The sequence below is a fragment of the Ictalurus punctatus genome, chromosome 3, assembly GCF_001660625.3.
Source record: "Ictalurus punctatus breed USDA103 chromosome 3, Coco_2.0, whole genome shotgun sequence".
NCBI lineage: Eukaryota > Metazoa > Chordata > Actinopteri > Siluriformes > Ictaluridae > Ictalurus > Ictalurus punctatus.
Window position 1 is genome coordinate 25131364 of NC_030418.2, and position 21264 is coordinate 25152627.

General features: G+C 36.6%; 1 protein-coding gene across 1 annotated transcript in view; it reads right to left on the bottom strand.

Moving 5' to 3' along the window:
* The window catches only part of dntt (deoxynucleotidyltransferase, terminal), a 131507-nt gene that overhangs the window by 83016 nt on the left and 27227 nt on the right, over positions 1–21264 (bottom strand). Inside the window, exons 4-7 of the mRNA XM_017463184.3 lie at positions 18437–18607; positions 16349–16420; positions 15782–15905; positions 10606–10738 (exon numbers count right to left, since the gene is read on the bottom strand). Coding sequence (XP_017318673.1) covers positions 10606–10738; positions 15782–15905; positions 16349–16420; positions 18437–18607 — 500 coding nt within the window. The remainder of the gene's footprint in view (positions 1–10605; positions 10739–15781; positions 15906–16348; positions 16421–18436; positions 18608–21264) is intronic.

Genomic DNA, 21264 nt, shown 5'->3' on the forward strand with positions numbered 1-21264 from the left:
GCCGGCCAGCTGATTTATTTATTTACAAACTGTGCATTCAGTTAAATTCATAAAGAACTTCAAAAATATTCTTAAATAAAAAATGCATTATGCCTGGGGAATGACCTTTAAATGTCAAATCTACATGCTTTCTTTCTAAGCATGGAGCAAATTATGTATTATACAGTATTTCAGCTTTTAATTTTGTAAACACATTGTGTAAACATGTTGTGTGTCCTAAATCTGTTGCATTGTGCAGAGTTTCAAAAATACCTTCAAATGCTAATGTGCCTTTTCAAAATAATATGAACGGTGTTTTTGAATGTTTAGTAGAAATTATACTATTAATGGCAACTCAAATGTCAATCATAGTTTAGTTTAACTTTTAATCATTTTAGCAACACCCACTGCACATGGTCTCATTTACATTTATGGCATGTGACAGACACCCTTATCCAGAGTGACTTACAGAAGTGCTTTAAACTTTCATTAAATATGTCCTCATACTGGTTCACTAGGTCACGGACTAAGAGTACTATCAGTCTAAAAAACTCTCTTTAGTCGTCACTTGAAGATGGCCCGTGACTCAACTGTTCGGACATCTAGGGAAATTCATTCCACTACCTATGTGCCAGAACAGAAAAAAGCCTTAATGCATGCCTGCCTTATATGCTGAGAGATGGCAGTCGAGCAGTGCTAGAGGATCCTCCTTATGAGAGAGTTATTTCAGTGTCACTTATTGAGAAAAGTCATTTTGAAAAGACACATACTGTATATGTGAGTGATGATTGCGGTCCTGTATTAATAATGAGACATGGAGAGCATTTATTAACCCAAACAAAATTAGAGTGTGTCATAAGTCTGGGTTTTGACCTTTCTTTTCGAACTTTCTCAAGATTTTCCTCCTAATTTTTAAAGGTCATGGGCAACATTGCGAAAATGGAAATATTAATTGTGATCTGCATTAGTACCTTAGTGTCTTGAATCCTGCTTTGAGATTGTCGTTGTTCAAAGTACTAAATACAGCAGGTATTTGGCACCATAATATACAAACTCTGTCATGTCCTCAGTCGCTATTGTACTAAATGACACACACCTGGACTCAATCATGAACATGTATACATATACACGTACACACACACACACACACACACACACACACACACACACTCACACACATATACAAACACAAAAATATATTGTCACGATTGGGAAGTAGAGACGGATGCAAGTGCAGATTTTTAAAGTACGAACAAAAGAAACATACAAAAACAGTATGAGTAAGAGGCAAAACACTGTGGCAAAGATTAAACAAAAACTAAAGAACACAACACAGCAACAGAGACAAAAGCAAGGAAAGACAAACATAAGATAAGGAATGCAGTGGAAACAGTGGCTATATACATGAGCGCTCGTTAACAGAAACGTGAATCAGGTGCATGTGGTCATGTGACACTGATGCAGTGGCTGCTGGGAACTGTAGTCAGAGTTCCTTCTCTGATTCATATATATATATATATATATATATATATATATATAGTGTGTGTGATTAGTAATATATATATATATATATATATATATATATATATTACTAATCACACACACACTATATATATATATATATATATATATATATATATATATATATATATATATATATATATATATAGTGTGTGTGATTAGTAATATATATATATATATATATATATATATATATATATATATATATATATATATATTACTAATAAATAATATATAATTATATATAAATTAGTTTTAATTTTAATTAAATGTAATATTATATATATATATATATATATATATATATATATATATATTTTTTTTTTTTTTTTTTTTTTTTTTTTTTTTTTTTTCACTCAACCCCATGGTTCTCTGTGAAGTATATGTGCACTGTATTCTTACCTGATGTTATCAAGCTTTATATCATGTGTGTTATTCAGATTTTTTATCATGATCTTGCTTAATATTTAGAATTTGTTTGCCAGTTTTTAAATAAAGCTTTCTAACCTGCAACTGCCGCTGTCTCTGCCACCTGACAATTAGTTCTAGAGATGCACCAATGTATCGGCCAATAATCGGGATCGGGCGATAACAGCAATTGTTCACACTATCGGCCGATAGTTTAAAAACATCAGATGATCAGGACTGATTATATCCTGTCAATCAAAAGAGGGCAGGAAAACGCATCGATTTCATGCTGTGTGTAAAGAAGATGTCTCTTCTGTGAAATGGTGACAAATCTGCAGTTTGTAATCTCTGCACCGCTAAAATTTTACACCAGACACTGCAGCAGTGAAGCGGGAGTTTCACGTCGAGTGTATTTATTTATTTATTTTTCTGCTGAATTAAAGTGCCAGTACACTGTTGAAAGATTTAAATGAAGGTGAGTTGACAAAAAGTATATATTGCACAGAAAAATATATTTGTCTAGCAGTGTATTTCATATCCAGTTAATGTTAATATATAAAAAGAAAGTTTATATTATTTATTACCAGTTTGATGTCAGTGATGAAGTAGAAATGTTTTTATTTATTGTTTTTTAGAATTCAGTCAATGTTAATAGGAATTAATAACATTCAATAAATTAAGAAATCTTACTTTAATCTTCACAATTTAGTTCATGTGTTAATGTTAATTAGAGTAATGTGTTTTCTGTTTATGAGACCAGTTATTGTGAAACAACTTGTTGAAATGGCAAGAATAAAGTTTTTATTTGCATTTCTTTCAGAATTGTGGTATTAATTATTATTAATTTAAAAGAGGGCATAAAAGGCAGAATTATCGGTTATCGGTATCATCCGATATCACTCTGAATAATCGCTTATCGGCTGAGAAATTTAGTATCGGTCCATCTCTTATTAGTTCACATATTCTTATATTGTATTGGAGGTGTTACCTGCTTTTTGTGAATAACTACTGTTTCTGGAAATAAATATAAAGTGTTACTCCTACTTTTTAATTGCTTGAGAAACACTGACTGAAATCTAACTGAATATCTATTTACACACTACTTGATTAATTTTGCTCATGTCCATAATTATTCAATCAATAAATCCCATTACCGTTTTTTTTTTTATTTTTTTTTTTATCCAACATTCCTCACACCACCAGAAAACATGTCGATATGTGAACTGGAAATGCTAAATTACCCCTAGCTATGAATGTGTGTGTGTGTGCATGTTTCCCTACAACTGGCATCCCATCCATGTAGACCTGCAATGGTCAGTAATCCCACCACATATCCAGCGGTCCCAGGATAGGCTCCAGATTCACCATGACTCTGACCATAAACTACTGATTAACAGTACTTTGGAATCTCCACAGTAAAACCTTATTGCAATTCAGAGCAGTCATCATCTCTTTATACACTATATAAACCAAAGGTATGCGGACACCTGACCATCACACCCATATTTGGACGTTCCTCAGTCTGTTGTTAGAAGCATACAATTGTGTATAATGGTTTTGTACACTGTAGTATTTAGATTTCCCTTCAGTAGAACTAAGAGGCCCAAACCTGTTTCAACATGATAATGCCCCTTCACACAAAATGAGGTCCATAAAGACATGGTCTGATGAATTTGGTGTGGAGAAATTCGAGAGATCTGCACAGAGCCCTGACCTCAACCCCACTGAACAACATTGGAATAAATTAGAATGACTTACTATGACCAAGATCTTCTTGTCTGACATCATTGCCTGACCTCACTAGTACTCTTGTGCCTGAATAAGCACAAATCCCCACAGCAACATTTCAAAATTTTATGCAAAGCCTTTGCAGAAGTGTGGAGGCTGTTACAGCAGCAAAGAGAGAGCCAACTCCATATTAATGCCCATGGTTTTAAATAGGATGGTCAACAAGCACATATGGGTGTGATGGTCAAGTGTCCACATACTTTTGGCCATATAGTGTACACCTTGAGTTAACACAGTGGATTGGGAGAACAATTTTAGTGTTATAATCATTTTAATAAAATTATCATTAATTTGACTCTATTAAAAAGTAGTTGTTACAGAGAAGCAAGTGACACTGTGCATCATATAAGGGAAGAATATGAGAATGCTAACTAAAGCACGGTTTTCTATAATGCTGTATTTGCTATTTATACACATTTATTAGTTAGGAATTGATGTCTAATAAGTGACAGATTATTCAAGGGATCTTATTCAAAACACTAAATTTCAGGCACACACATGGGTATATATATTATAAAAAAATATATATATATAGGCTACAGGACACCAACCAAGTTTGGATGTTTGCTTGAATTTAGGGATGCTGCAGTGATTGCAAGCTGTAATTGCTGCCATTGTCCAACTATCTCACCAAAAGTTATGAAACATTGCCACTTACACGTCTGCATATGTAACCACGAAACTGTGAAAGCAGGTCTATTAAACACAAATATGAATTCAGAGCAACAGTGTTTACAATGTTTACCTTTACAGCATCACAAGCATTGGTTATAAAAGTGCATTTAAAGTAGGGCCACATCAGCATTTATGGAAACTAAAGTTATACATTTTTAATGTGTTCTACCATTTAACATCAATAAGCTAGGCTCTCAAAGTACAGTCAACCTTTATAGGAAAAAAGGTAAAGAAAGTATTCCGTTGTATGTACTGTATAACATTGTTTTACACTTTTGCTGTGCTGTGACTTTCATAAAAGGTTTAGGAAGTTACCATTCCATATTTACCTGTCCATCATATAAACAAGATACCATGTCCTGCTATTACTAACAAAGTTTTATTTAACTTTATTTTAGAGAAAAATTGGTTGACAATAGCTCATGCACTGAATTATTAAAACAACAAATTTGTGCCATCTTCCACTCAAAATTGAGTGCATTACACTTCTCATCTGAATTCTACAGATTATACACTGATTTTTTATATATATATATATATATATATATATATATATATATATATATATATATATATATATATATATATATATATATATATATATATTTCCTCATCCTTCTTGAAATTAATTCCTGGCCACTGCCACATTCGACGCAGGTCTAAATCGTTTTTAGACGAGGTTGACTTGCATTAGATGAAGCAGATAGGTGTTGATTTTAACCAGGTTTAGTGTGAAAATGTTCATTAGTAGTGTGCTAGGTGTCATTTCAATATTTATTTCTTTTTTTTTACAGTTTCCATGGACTGAATGAAACTAGTGACCTTGAATTTGACACTTGTCCTTTAGAACATCTTACAAATAGATGCACTTCTTCCTGGCCTTACGAGATGTGAAATCTTTGATAATTCATATCTCTAACCATGATATGTTCCAGGGGCATGTGTATCAGGTGGCTCAGTCTCTCCAGTCCAATAGCAGACTGCAAGAGATTTTTTTCTATTGAAGGAAAAACACTCTCTTGATGCATTGGTAACAGGCAATCTGAGGTATCCATCCATCCATTCATTTTCCATACTGCTTATCCTACAAAGGTTCACGGGGAGTCTGGAGTTTATGGGGACAAGTCTGGAACTCAGGGCACAAGGGAGGGGACACCCTGGATGAGGTGCCAACCCATCGCAGGGCACAATCACAAACATTCATACAGCTATTCGCACACTATGGATAATTTGGAAATGCCAATCAGCCTTCAGTGCATGTCTATGAATAGGGGGAGGAAACCGGAAGGAAACTCCGAAGTACGGGGGGAACATGCAAACTCCACGCACACAGGGCGAAAGCATGATTCAAACCACCAACCCTGGAAGTGTGAGGCAAACGTATTAACCCCTAAGGGGCTATATCCACATTTGGAAAAATATTTTTCTGATTCAAAAATCTTGCTAAGCACAGAAGGCAGATCAATGTCAGTATGTAGATACTACATACTTGGTTCTTTGTTTGTATTCCCCCCTTTTCTCACTGTATAATTATGGTACTTGTCAATTATGCAGAGCCAACACAAATGATAGCCAACCAGGGGCCCCTAACTGAAGTCCCTAGGACTTCAGCCCCACCTGGCCCTTATTATATCCTGGTTCTGCTCTCAAGTATTAATGCACATTAGTTTAGAAGTTTGGATGGCTATGGTTTGAAAAGTTGTGGGTAAAGACTAAAGACTTGGACATATTATAGGACTTTTACAATCCTAACAAAATATCGCACTTTTCTACTAATTCAATATTATTTTATCAACTGAGAAATTGGGGAACAAATATTAAACAACTGACGATCACACACTAGCAACTAGGGATCACACATTAGCCCTCACAGAATCTCACAGAAAGACATAATTTCCATTTCTAGGAGATGGCAAGAGAAAAACAAATTTAGAGTTGCCAAAGCTTGCAGCTGTTGTTTGCACCTCTGTCTCCTTGTTTTCCTGTATATTTTAGTAAGATATGTACATGTATTGGCATAAATGCTCTGCCTAAGGACTTTTGTATGTAGACACCTTTACCATTTATCTCTTTCAAACTGAGCAACAAATTTAGCAAACTAATTAGATAGGCTCCATCAGTAGCAAACTCAAACCAAATTTAGCACTTACAGTATACACACACTGAGTACTTTATTACACCTGTACACCTACTCATTCATGTAATTATCTAATCAGCTAATCATATGCCAGCAGTGCAATGCATAATATCATGCAGATACGGGCCAGGAGCTTCAGGTAATGTTAGCATCAACCTTCAGAATGCAGAAAAATGTGATATCAGGGATTTTGACCATGGCATGATTGTTGGTGCCAGATGGGCTAGTTTGAGTATTTCTATAACCGTTGATGTCCTCTAATTTTAACTTACAACAGTCTCAAGAGTTTACTCAGAATGGTGCAATAAAGAAAAAGCATCCAGTGAGCAGCAGTTCTGTGGATGGAAACACCTTGTTGATGAGAGAGGTCAGAGGAGAATGGCCAGACTGGATCGAAGTGACAGAACGGCAACAGTAACTCAGATAACCACTCTGTACAATTATGGTGGGTGGAAAAGCTTTTGGATGGGTGGATGGGCTACAACAGCAGAAGACCACTTCAGGTTCCACTTCTGTCAGCCAAGAACAGAAAGCTGATGCTGTAGTGGGCACAGGCTACCAAAACTGGACAGCTGAAGATTGCAAAAATGTAGCCTGGTTTGATGAAACCCAATTTATGCTGAGGCACACAGATGTTAGGGTCAGAATTTAACACTAACAGAATGAATCCATCGACCCAACCTGCCTTGTGTAAACAGTTCAGGCTGGTGGAGGTGGTGTAATGGTGTGGGGAATGTTTTCTTGGCACAATTTGGGCCTGTTAATACAAATAAATCATTGCTTGAATGCCACAGCTTATTTGAGTATTGTTGCTGACCATCTGCATCCCTTCATGGCCACAGTTTACCCATCTTCTAATGGCTACTTCCAGCATGATAATGCAACAGGTCACAAAGCACAAGTCATCTGAAACTGGTTTCATGAACATGACAATGAGTTCAGTGTACTTCAGTGGCCTTCCCAGTCACTGTATCTGAGTCCAAAAGGACACCTTTGGTATGTGGTAGAACAGGAGATTCACAGAATCTGAAAGGAATGTTTCCAACAACTTGTGAAATCCATGCCATGAAGAATTGAGGCTGTTTTGAGACCAAAGGGAGGCCCTACCCAGTATTAGTATAGTGTTCCTAATAAAGTGCTCAGTGAGTGTATGTCCAAAATGGACTCAGTAAGTTTATAATCAGGTTATAATTTATTAGTGAACACACAAATGCCTCAGCCATTCTTGTTGAGCTATGCCCTATACTTATTTCCTACTTTTTTTGTCCTTGACAGGATCCAATAAGATTTAAGCTGTTGACTGGAACACACTAGGCTACATCCAGAGTACAGGGGGGGAAAAACTCATGCTGGCTGGCCAGATATAGGTTGGGTGTCAGTACCCCTCATACACCCCTCAATTTTCTCTTAAAGCTACCCACTCCATCTACTGATGTTTTCAAATATCAGGCCTGATCAGCACAGATATCCGACATATGTAAGTAACTGCAGGTTAATAGAGCTAAAAACAAAAAAAAATTAATTAAAGCCTAACAACAGTTTACTGTAACAACGTAGAAATTATTTGATATTGTATCAATACAATCATCAGTATCATGATGATATGTTGTCACCATTATCATTTGTGCTTGAAATCCATGATCTACTGAATTTCCCTCTTTACTGCAGTTTAAGTTTATTATTTAAAAATCCTCCCTACAAATTGGCAAGTTATTTGATTCTAGCTGAATAGCATCACCTACCAAAATAAAATTATAAGAAATACTTATGAACATCTGCAAATTCTTAAAGCCCTGAGTGTCTGCTTTTATATGAGCCATTAAGCACTACTGTTGAGTTTGATGTCACAAATAAATTCAGTGCTGAACAAAACCCTAAAACAGGTGCAAATTCCATGTTTTGGCCTCTGGTAAAAAAAAATAAAAAATACACCTTAAAAAATTAAGTAGTTGCTAGCTACTAGCATCCGCCACAGTACCTTATCAAGCCTAGCAATGTTAACCTGCTCTTAGGTGACGTGGGGGTTTTTTCAGGACTTAAGGTTCATATAAAGTCACTGGAATTGAGGTGAAACATCCATCACCAGTCATTCAGAGAAAAAGAAGAAAAAAAAACAGATCAGTCTTGCTTTCATGGGTATATTAAAAAGCATACTTACACAAAGAACATGGTAGTAACTGTTAACTGTGTATCAAGGTAGCCTTTCTCCAGAATGTATAAGAAAAAACTCCTACCTAAACTACTATTTTCTCTAGTTTTGATTTTGTAATATTTCATACTTGAGTTGTTCTCTCACTACTTTAACTTGAATCACTTCACAGAAATATAGCTTTACTTTATATCAAGCGAAAGCTATCTGAAATCCACCTAAGACAAATGATCTCCAATAAAGCTAGATTTAATCTAATCCAACTGTGTGTGAGCTGAAAGCTGTTCAAATGGAGTATGTATAACAAACTCCAATTCCCTGTACGCCTCAACAGACCAACACTACATCTTGCCTGAATATTAACACCTAAACATGTTTCCTGAATAATAAAGGACTTTTTATAAACAAACGCCATACACCAGTCATCAAACAGCAACAAACACTACACACTAGTCATTGCATAGCATTGAACATCCATGAATATGTTCCCAGTATTTCTAGTCATCTGGATTGTGTGATTTCTGGGTGAGTGAGTTTAACCTATTCAGCATTATCTATTCAGTATCCCTCAAGTTTGCATTCATTTGTGTTCTGTGTTTAAAATAGTCCTTGTCCACTACTTTCCGGTTTAAAGACTATGGGCTGTATGCACATATGGCAACATATTCCAGCAATTTAAGTTCAAAAGGAATGCCATGTTTCAGCTGAAAAATTCTCTGCATTTAGACTGGGCTTATTGGGGTTGCCAGATTTTTCTTGTGTAAAGCTCCCAGGAGTTTTTCAGTTGTGTCGAGATTACTGCTTTTAAAAGCATGCACAAGTCCAGAAATCAGGGGATAGAAAATACAGACTGACAAAACAGATTTTTTTATTTCCTTTTCTGTCAATTGCGATATGATTGTAGAGTAACAAGAGATAATAAAAAATATCATTCATACTTGTAAATAATATATGCATGGGGAGATTGTAAAGATTTAAATAACCATCTAATAGTAGTTGAATATATTGCAAATATATTAAGGTTGATTGTCAGGCTCATGATAGCTAAAGGATCCTGGTAAGGAAATGATAAATTGCATTAATCGTGTAATCACTGCAAATTCCTCAAATGAATTCCACCCACATCAATTGGCTGCAAGCCTATAAAGTACTTGATGCAGCATATCCAAAGTTTTGTGCACTGAACTCGAAATAATAAAACTAATATTTGGTACCAACAGTGGAAGAAAGCATGAAGCTTAGACAGGAGTGAAAACACTAATGTGAATCAGTCATGAATTATTCATATCTTTTGTTATTTCATGTGCTGTCAAAATCATGTGCATAACTTAATGTGAAAACAAGATCCAAAACTAAGGTTATGAAATCCTAATGTGTGTGGACAATGTACATTTGTCTTGCTTTCGTTATGCTATTCTGAGTTTTAAAATGATAACATTCAAACGATTAATTAATCCAACGTGGCATTTATGTGTTTAATATTGCCCTTGAATGCCATTCCACAATTTGTACACAAATGTACTTTCACTGAATGTGTTTAGAATGTCAGCCAGTGTTAATGTGCGTAGTACTACCCTGACACTGCATCTGAAAAATGGACTTAGTTTCAAGGATAGACATAACTGAGACACATCACTGTCTTCAGAAACTCCACCCCATGAACACAACACAGATGTAACTGTGGAGTAGTTCAGAGAGGTCTGAACACCAATGTGAATGATTTCAGTTAAATCCTCACTATGTGCACACAACCCCAAAATGCTCACCTCTTATATCACCTCTCTTCTTTGTTGAAATATTTTGTTTAAAAATGAACTAAAGCATTCCTTATTTGTCCCGAGCTCTTTCTTCCAGTATGTTTTTAACAGCGCATAGTAAAAGTCCAAAACTGAAAACGCAACTCTTAATATAAATTATGTCAAATAAGTCGACATGTTGTTTAACTTACCTGCGGAAACCTCCAGTCAGAGTCATAGTGACATCCGGACTGAAACAGCCGGCGATCTCCTTTATAATATGACCCACTGCCTCAGCTTCAGCTTTGCTTACTGGCTTTGAGATGTCTTCATAATACTGGAATCCTGGGAGCAAAAAATAATAATAATTAAGCAATTAAGTAACAATAGTACTTGTTATCTCTACAATTAAATCAGCAGTCATCCAAAAATAGCAGGCGGTGCAGCTTATGTGCAGTTCCCTTTTACAATGAATGTCTGATGAAAACCGTATTGTGCACTGAACAGGAAAAAAAAAAGAGAGAGAGAGAGCTCTCATGGGAGTGTCATGTGCAACATATTGTATGTAGAGCATGAACATCAATAGAATTCAACTGTGTAAAATGATTGTGATGAGCAGAACTTAAGAAGTGTACACAATTGTCTACATGCTGCTTCATGTCCTTTGGAGATTGATATAACTCTAATTGAGCTGTTTAACTCCTCCACACATTTTCTTAATTCCAAATCTAAAGCACTTAGCAAAAGCAATTATCTTAATTATGTAACTCCTATTAGCACTACAATCATTTTCTAGCCTGCATATGGCAGCAGCACAGACAAAAGTTGAGTCTATTGTAGTTTATGGGTGAGGCCCAGTAATTTTCATTTCTTCCAGCTGGTAGTTAAGTGCTTTTATTTAGGTTTTTTTTCTGTGGCTGAAAATGTCTCAGTGCTGTTAACCTCTATTACAGCCAAGAACAGTTAATCCCAGCCATCATCTGTACCCACTTATGCCTCCTCTAATGCACTCTCTCTTTATACCCACTCTGTAGCCCTAGATCTATTCTACACATAATGAGCAGCAGCTTTGCCATACCATGTATTTATTTTAATGCAAGACAAATGTTTGAATTCATTTGAGTTGAAGAGTCACTAAATATTTTTTTCCATCAGTGTAAAGTTCTTTATTAATATTATACACTATACTCTGCTCGTTAGCCCCTCAAAATGTATTGAATGGCACATTTATCTAAATAATTATTGACGTTCGGTGTATTATGGTGTAGGTATAAAGTGGTACTAGTATGACTTTAACTACAGATGCCTCATCATATTTGACTGGAGTAAATTTCATTTCCATCAGAAATTCTGTGCACTCACACAGACTATAAATGAGATGGAGATATTCTAATCTATTCAAGCAAACAAGCAATATATTGTGCTGTGCAGCGCACCTGAGGCACGCCGTATATTTCCCGGAAAGTTCCTTAACTCAATCTGCATAATTGTTTAGGAACAAGCTTGTTTATAGGCCAGCAGGTTACAAAGGAGTGTCTGCATGTGTGTCTGTGTGTCTGTGTGGGTGTTTGTGTGTGTAAAAAAAAAAAAAAATACCCCAGCTGCCTATTAAAAATCAGTTGTGTAGTGGCAGTAAAAACCTGAGCCTCATTAAACTTTCACCTCACAACAGATTTTCACAACAATCAGCAATTAACAACACAACCCTCCATTAGAAATCCAAATTAGAATTCAGTGTTGAAACTTGCCACCTGTTTGTAATAGGTCAGGCAGTTTAACATTTTTATAACTGCAATAAGACAATCAGATCATACCTCTGAAAAGCATTGTAATGGAAGCGAGCCTGGCCTTTGGGCAGCTGGCTTTTTTAGCTGCATGACTGATGACAGAGTGTTCTCATTGTGTTTCTGCGGGAGAGCTGCAAAGCCTTGGCATTTTGCTCCTCTCTCGCTCTATCTCATCTACCCACAGCCATCTGTATCTGTGAGAACCCCATGTGGTGCCAGGTCTGTGTGTGGAACATGTCTATAGCTAGCCAATGTCCTGTCAGTGAAGTTTCTTAATAGAGGGCATTGTGCACATCTCTCCAAGAAGAGAGTGAAATGTCTCAGAGAAGAAAAGATCATATAATGCTGCAGATGATTGCTGCAAAGGAAATTAAATTAAGTCACACAGTACAGCTTTGGGCAACTTAACGAAGCGGGAACAAACACAACAGCCTGCAGAAAATCAGAGAGACATGGCAGAACCAGTATTAACACAGTGACAGCCAAATGATGAATGGCACTTTGATAGAGACATTCATCACTCATCTGACATGGTTTCAAGAGTTACTTTTGCTAGAGTAATTTGGCATCATTTCAGAATTGTTAAAGCAACAAATAATAGATAAACAGTGCAAAACCTGCAGAATATTGCCTCACCCATAGCTAAGTGAAGTAATAAATGCATGTTTTGATTAGACCTTATGTAAGAATTCATACCAGTGAGTTGAGACAAGTGTCTGAACCTTCCCTTAGTTGTATAAAATCAATATTATTGTCATTATGTGCCTCTTTTATTATCACAAGAGTCACACGGTGGCTTAGTGGTTAGCACGTTCGCCTCACACCTCCAGGGTCGGGGGTTCGATTCAAACAGTGGCCCCGTGTGTGCAGGGTTTGCATGTTCTCCCTGTGCTGTGGGGGTTTCCTCTGGGTACTCCAGTTTCCTCCCCCAGTCCAAAGATATGCATGTCCACATGGCTGATTGGCATGTCCAAAGTGTCCGTGGTATGTGAATGTGTATGTGATTGTGCCCTGCAATGGATTGGCACCCTGTCCAGGGTGTACCCTGCCTTGTGCCTGATGCTCCCTGGAATAGGCTCCAGGTTTCCCTGTGACCCTGAAGGAAGGATAAGCAGTATAGAAGATGGATGGATGGATTATTGTCACAAATTCCCTCTCTCAGTGTGCATCAAAGCACAGTGAGTATTACTTAGACTTGTTCTTAATTCTCCATGTGCCTTTATTTAGATTTTAGTCCTGTCATGTCATTAGTCTGTTACCTATTGTATTCACCTGTTTGGTGTTAGTACTTGATTAGTGTGTCTACACATTCCATGGTATGTCTATGGCTGTGTCCAAAATTGAATACCTACTGCATTCGATTCAATACCTACTGCTCGGCCGTTGATACAGTACGTACTGATCAGTATAAGTTGTAAGCATGAATACAAGCCATGCATACTATGCGTCATGGATTTGGACAGTTCTTCCATGCCAGTCCCGTTGCATTATGGGATATGCATGGTGTCCAGAGGTTCCACACTGCAGAATCTAGGAAGCAGTAGGACATCCGGGTATTTCTCGCCTACTGTTTTATGTATACTGAGAAATTGGACATACTACTCCTTTGGCGTACTGCTTTTCACCTACTGTGTAGTAAGGTAGTAGGGATATTCGGATGCAGCCAATGTCTCGCACTGAAGTTTTATTGATTGATGAGCCTTGTTTTCCATCTTCTAGTTTCTCTGAATTTGATACATATCTGTTTATTTTACTTACGTTTTCAATATGCCTGTAACTACTTTGCTTGCCAGTGCTCTGACCCCTCACTTGGGCCTTGATAAAGCTCACACCGATCTACTGCACACCTCTTACTTTCTATCTTTCACCCAAATTTAGCTGTTTTCCAAATCACAGGGCAGCTAGTAAGCCATGACACATAAGCCACTGCATCATTTTGTAGCACTAACTCCATATACAGCTTTTCCAGGTTTGTACTGTAGCTTCTTTCTGTTGTTGTGTTTTGTGGTGTTTTTTTCTTTCAGTCTCCTCTTCAGGAGGTGAAATGGATGCTCAATTGGGTTAAAATCTGGTGATTGACTTGGCCAGTCTAAAACCTTTCACTTTTATCCCCTGATGAAGTCCTTTGTTGTGTTGGCAGTGTGTTTTGGGTCATTGTCTTGCTGCATGATGAAGTTCCTCCCAACAAGATTGGATGCATTTCTCTGTAAATTGGCAAACAAAATGTTTCTGTAGACTCCTGGATTAATTCTGCTGCTACCATCATGAGTTACATCATCAGTAAAGATTAGTGAGCTCATTCTAGAAGCAGCCATGCAAGCCCAAACCATGATACTACCTCCACTGTGCTTGGCCGATGAACTCATATGTTTTGGCTCATGAGCAGATCCTTTCTTCGTCACTTTGGCCTTTTCATCACTTTTGGAATAGGTTAAAATTAGTTCCAGAACTTTTGTGGCTCATCTTTTTCCAATTCTCACTGCTGATGAATGATTTGCATCTTATGGTATGGCCTCTATATTTTTGATACTTCTGTGAACACCCCTGCCTTGTGAAAGTTGTTGGTGATGTCGCTGCATGTTGTTTTCTTCATAGCTCTCAGATGTTTCTGTCATCAACTACTGTTGTTTCCTTGGCACACCTGCCTGGTTGTTAGACCAATGCTTGTGCAATAACTCTGACTGGTTTTCCTTCTTTTGTCAGCATCAAAATGGTTTGCTTTTCTCCAAAAGATAGCTCTCTCGTCTTCATGTTGGTTTATCCTTTTTAACACCAAATGCAGTCTTCACAGGTAAAATCCATGACTCAAACCACAAGCAATTAATTGTTTAAACACTCAATCTAACAGGACACACCTTGACAACAATAAACACCTACCAGTGGCATATTCCAATATTTTTGAACACTTGAAAAAAGGATGAGTTCAAACAAAAGGTGCCATGTTCTGAGTTGTTTAACACATCTAGATGCAAATAGCATGGAATGACAGCTGAAATTCTGATCTAACATCTCATATTCATCTTTTGATCTCAAACTCAAATATCTTCAGTGTATATCAAAAAGAAAAAAGAATTGGCCTTGTCATTCATATACTTTCAAAGTGGACTGTACAAGATTTCACAGAGACTCATGAGGCAGGCCAATTCCACCCAGAAAGAAGGGCCATTTATTGTCTCTTGACCCCATTGGCTATGGAATTTTTGCCATTCAACCTCTACTCCCTCAAAAATAGGCTGACAGCTTTGACCACTTTGCCCCTTGGCAGTCTTAGTATCCATTTGTTACATAAAATAAAATTTAAAAATGATTCTAAAAGTATGACAGGTGAATATAAGTAGAAAGCACCAGTATGTCAAAACCTTATTACAGTTGCATGTAACATCTTGCTTCCAAGGTTTTTTAAATAGAAAAAATGAATGTACCTTTAATTCAAAATGTATCTATGAAAACATAGAATTCCAAAATGACAAAATTAAATAAGACACCAATCCAATAAATTAGGAAACAAATAAATTCAACATAAATTTGTCCAGACCTGATATCCCGGCATTTACTATGTAACGATTTTTGTTACTTGTGATAATGACTGTAAATGTGCTACCTGCTATTTGCATCTTATTTAAGTGGATGCTGGAGTCAGAGGCGATCTGCTCCAGGCTACGCAGGCCTTTGCGATACCACTTCTCTGCTGTCTTGGGTCCAACTCCAAACACACTGGTGAAAATCTATTATAAACACAGACATAACTATTCACACAGTCCAAGCAATGCATGGAATTGCTGCAACGTTATAAGAATGTTGCTGCTTAGCTAACATCCACCAGCACTGAGGCTGGACAACTTCAGTGTCAGGTTTCATGCACTCACACCTGAAGATATTTGACATACAGATCAATTTCAGTAAATGTATTATTTATAGAGATGACTGTAGCATGCAGTAGGCTTCCTGATTAACTGAATCATGGCAAGAAAACAAAACGTGCCATGAAAATCGACCCTTGTCTTTCTTATTACATAAGCAATAAAAAGTTGAAAATCTTCAACTTCAATTTCTGTTTTGAACTGTATAGCATGAGCAACTGCTTCAATCTCATGCCCCCTTCAAAACATCAATAAGTCAGTTATTTTCTCTCCAAAGAAAATATTACTTTTACTTCTCAGCAACTAACCTTCAAAGTTCGATACCTCTCATCTGTTAATACTTCTTCAACTTTTGAGGATGATCCACATTCAAAGATATCCTGTAACAGAAAGTAGGAAATTACAAAATAAAACAAACAAACAAAAAAACTTATAGTTAACCACCCATAAGACTACAATTTTTTATGTGCTCTTTAGTATTTTTTCATGCATTATAAAAGGAGAGCCAGTGACAAAATGTGAATTGCTCCATCTGAACGCATACAAAACACTTTTCATATACACAGTGGGTCCAAATTTCAAAGAGCACTAGTGAAAATGCTTCTATTTTGCACTCTTTTCTAATATAATACACCAATTTTCATTAAAATTATATTATTGAGAACAATTTGAGTGAAAAGTAGAATTATTTTTAGTATTTACATGAATTTCAGAGTTTCTTAGTATTTGGTATGTCTCCTTTTTGCTTTAATGTCAATGTGAACTCGATTATGATCCATTTTAGATCAAATCATCTGGAGTGTCGTCTGAACACGTGCTTCAATAGAAGAGATTAGGCGTGAGGAAAATCTAACCTTTTGTACCAAGGAGTTAACATGGTCAATATCACAAATTTGCTTACATTTAAAAAGGGACTATTATTAAATATTCAGGATACTGAACATTTTTAAACCTTTTGTTTATTTCCAATTTCAAATGTAAAAAATCCAGATTTTCAATATGGCCTCAGACTGTTGGACCCCACTGTTCCAGTAGTACGTAAACGTCTGCACACATAAAAACATACATAGATTTTCTGACCTTGTCTCAGATTGATTTGGGTTTGTGCCCTACAAGTTTAAACTGTTTCCAGCTATTAGCTATTGAAGAAATTGTGTGAATTCCCAAACAAAGTATTAATGGGTTTGTGAGGTTCAGCAGCTCTGCAGAGTCAGGAGCTGAGAAAATGCTAGTCTGCTGATCCCAGATCTGACCAGTGAATTGATCTTTTTTTTTTTTTGCTCCAGTTGGAAGCCCTAAGCCAGAGTAGGAGAGAATCAATACAGACAAAAAGATGGTCAGGAATGGAGAGAGTGCTTAAGATATACATGTTCATTAGGTTATTAATATTCATATTGATCCGATAGTGTTTATATTGCCAAGATAAACTGAAAAAATAGAATGAAGCAATTGTAGCACCCACATTTCATATCGGGATTTCCATGTATGTGGATTAGTAGTGAAACAGTTGACTTAGTTGACCTAGTCAACTATATAGCACATAGTTTTTAATCTTAATCTGATTTTATTTTATTTTAAAAACATCAACAAAAAACAACACTGGTCTATAAATCTATAAACCCTATATATCGAAATGAGTAATAATGAAGTATTTTCTGCCTCTTTTATTTCATGATTAGTATGTTGTTCACAGCATTAATGTGTCTTAATAATAATGGTAAGGCAGAGTCATTATCATTCTCCAAAGCAGTGGTTCTCAAAGTGGGGCACGGAGACCCCCAGGGGACTGTGGTGTTCAGCTAAGAGTCTGTGATTTTATTATTATTTTAATGACAAGATAATGGTACAATCACCGTACTAACAATTACTGTTGTCAAAGTTATTATTTGTTATTAAACCTTTAAAGTAATAAGCACAGTTGATTAGTCACTTGAATTGAATGGGTTTCATTTTTTCCAGTCCCTCAAGTGTGTAGGTTTTCTCTTCTAATCTAATGCTTAATACGCTACAAAAGTTAAATGAATACTGCCATTTTAAACAAATTAGGAAATGTGTTGATAATATTAATAAAAAGTAATAATAATTGATATACAAGTATAGGTGAAAACTTAAATAGGTGAAAAGCAGGAATAAAAGATTCCAGCAATATGTGAGTCATTATTATCTTCATACGATTATTCTGCGCTGCGATCATATGGGTGTTAGTGATTTTTTTTAATCACTGAAAGACTTCTCTGAATGAAAACGTTTGAGAATTCTAGATCTAAAGTGCCCTAAATACCCAAATTATACATGTTTATTTAACTGCTTGATGATTTTCCAATTTGTTTCATGTTCACCTATGAGAAGATGTATGACTTATGTAGGAAAAACTACAAAGACTTGTAATCCCCCACCTGTATAACAGCCTTGGTCTCTGGTCCCAGGCAGGGAAGTCCCTCAGTGTCATTAATGTTGCGTAGTGGCGCAGGAAGACTCTTCAGCATAGACGCAGCTCTCCGGAAGCCCAGACACGGACCTATACTCTCAATGAACTCATAGTTCTCTGCCAGTACTTCCAGAGCATCCTATAACATGACATGAATAGTTTTAATGATTTTTTAAAAGCTTCTGTTTTTTGGACTAAGCTCGAATCTGGTTATTGGTTAGTGTTGATTAATTTTCTATAATGGCACATCTGTCTGGAATTCAAATCACAGATTTATATAAATACAAGAACAAGAATTTATATAAATTCTAAGTTTTCTAATCCTAATTAATGATCATTTCTACAGTAATAACTCATTCACAGGGACTCCATATAATCTGCATAATAAAAGATTAATAGTAAATGGATTTTTAAAAGATGTGTTGTTATTTAACCAACGGAAACTACTCATTTTTAATATGGTGAAGCTTTCTTTAAAAGTTTATTTAACATTTACAGAAAGCAGTTCCTTACAGAAGGAGTCTCCATTGCCAGTAAGTTTTCTTTCACAGTAAAGTCTCTGTGCTTTCTGGTTTCTCTGTGACAAACCGAGATATTTATAGCCGCTATACATGATGTGATTACAAGAACTAACCTGTTTCATAGACATTACACAGCATTATATGTAACTATAAACTATTAAAGTATGATGTCTTGTTCGTTCACAAATGAAGATTTTTTTAGCATTAGAAAACTGCTGAGATATGAGAATAAAACACTTATGTGCTGTTATTGGAAAATAATCCATTCCGGTGGTGACAGTAAATCTGCTTCACATTGTGCTGTAACACATCACCTCATCAAAGACTACCTTGCTAGTCTTTATCTTAGGCTTTTGTTTACATTTTTCCAGCCCAGAAATAAGCTCCTGTAAAGTAGTTTATGAATACAGAAGTATACAGAAAACGAAAAAATATGTGTGAAAAGAAGGAGAGGGTAAACAATACAAAGGAGGGATGAAGGAGAGCTGAGAGAGATGTGCGTCAGTTATGTGTGTGTGTGGTTCTTAAGCACTGATCTGTGGTTACAGGCAGACAGGGATCAAAGAACAGACTGGGTCAGACTCATTTCATCTCCCATCTCCAACTCACTCTCACTCTCTCTCTCTCTCTCTCTCTCTCTCTCTCTCTCTCTCTCTCTCTCTCACTCACTCTACCTCAAGTCGCTCTGCTAGGGCATCTTCTGGATGACCGCACAGTGACATGTGGCTTTGTGAGTACTGGAGAGGAACCTGTCATTTTCCACTTGTTCATAAGATTCTCCCTAAGGGGACTTCAAACACACACTTTCACTAAAGTACACACATGCATTCTCAGACTCACACTCACCTTTTCTAACTCTCTCGCACAAATCTGGGTAGGGGTTTGGCTTTAGTATTTTGGATTGCTTCGAATTTTTGCATTATGCCACTGTTTGGGATGTGCTATTACATAATAGCACATCCCAAAATAATCAGCTTTTGGGTGATATCTCCTGATGTGAGTTCAAACCTGGATAAACACACTGAAACACCTTGACTCCTTGACACTCAATGTAATCACCTCGACAGGCAATGGAGCTGATTACAAAGAGATGCAAAGCAGGTGAGTTGACAAGGATGTGACAGGGAAGTGACGGTGAGGTGACAAGGATGTTGCTGGTAGCGTTATTCACTTTTTGCTCAGAAATAAAACATGTTAGCCTAATTAGATTTCCAGTAAGACAGCAATGTGTTTGGATTATTTGGAGGTAGCTCGCTATGTACTGATAGGAAGAAGTTGCTGACAGCGACTGACAGAAAGACTGTGAACTGAACTGACATAAGCAGTGTATTTATAAGAGCGGACGGTGTGAACGGCTTAGGGATTATGCTTTTCCTACACTTTCAGCTCAAACTTCAGTTTGGGTTGTCCTATAATGCGATATGATAGATCAAGGATGTCAGACTCCAGTTTTAGAGGGCCAAACACATTTAGAACTGCCAAGATGTTAAATCATTTCTGACATCTCGACGTGTCAGAAATGTCTCTACTCCATGCTCTGAGATTTGAGTAAGCAGACGAATGAGTGACTGATGGGAATGCTTACTAGTAACCATAAAATGTAAATGAGGGACAAGCTGACATTGAGGTACAGCCTTCAGATACACACCGAGCATAAGGAGCATGAAACTGGATTCTCTTGTTAAATGCCATATTAAATATTTAATCATGAGTATAATTGTGTGGATTTAATCATTTTTCAAAAATTTTAATGAAAGGAACTAAATGAAATTACAAACATGACATAACTCCAGGAGTAGAAAGGGGTACGTTTTTGGACCAATCATATATATTAGAGATACTTTTTTACACTAAAATAAATGCTATTATCTGTAGCTGTATTTATTTATTGGTTCAAATATATCTGTATTTGGATTTAAACCCAAAGTGGCCATGTCCTAAAATGACAGGTTTCTTTGTTTGTTTCGTTCTTTCTTCCTTCCTTCCTTCCTTCCTACCTTCCTCCCTTTCTTCCTTCTTTCCTTCCACCCTTCCTTCCTTCCTTCCTTCCTACCTTCCTCCCTTTCTTCCTTCTTTCCTTCCACCCTTCCTTCCTTCCTTCCTTCCTACCATCCTCCCTTTCGTCCTTCTTTCCTTCCTACCTTCCTCCCTTTCTTCCTTCTTTCCTTCCTTCCTTCCTCCCTTTCTTCCTTCTTTCCTTCCTTCCTACCTTCCTCCCTTTCGTCCTCCTTTCCTTCCTCCCTTTCTTCCTTCTTTCCTTCCTTCCTACCTTCCT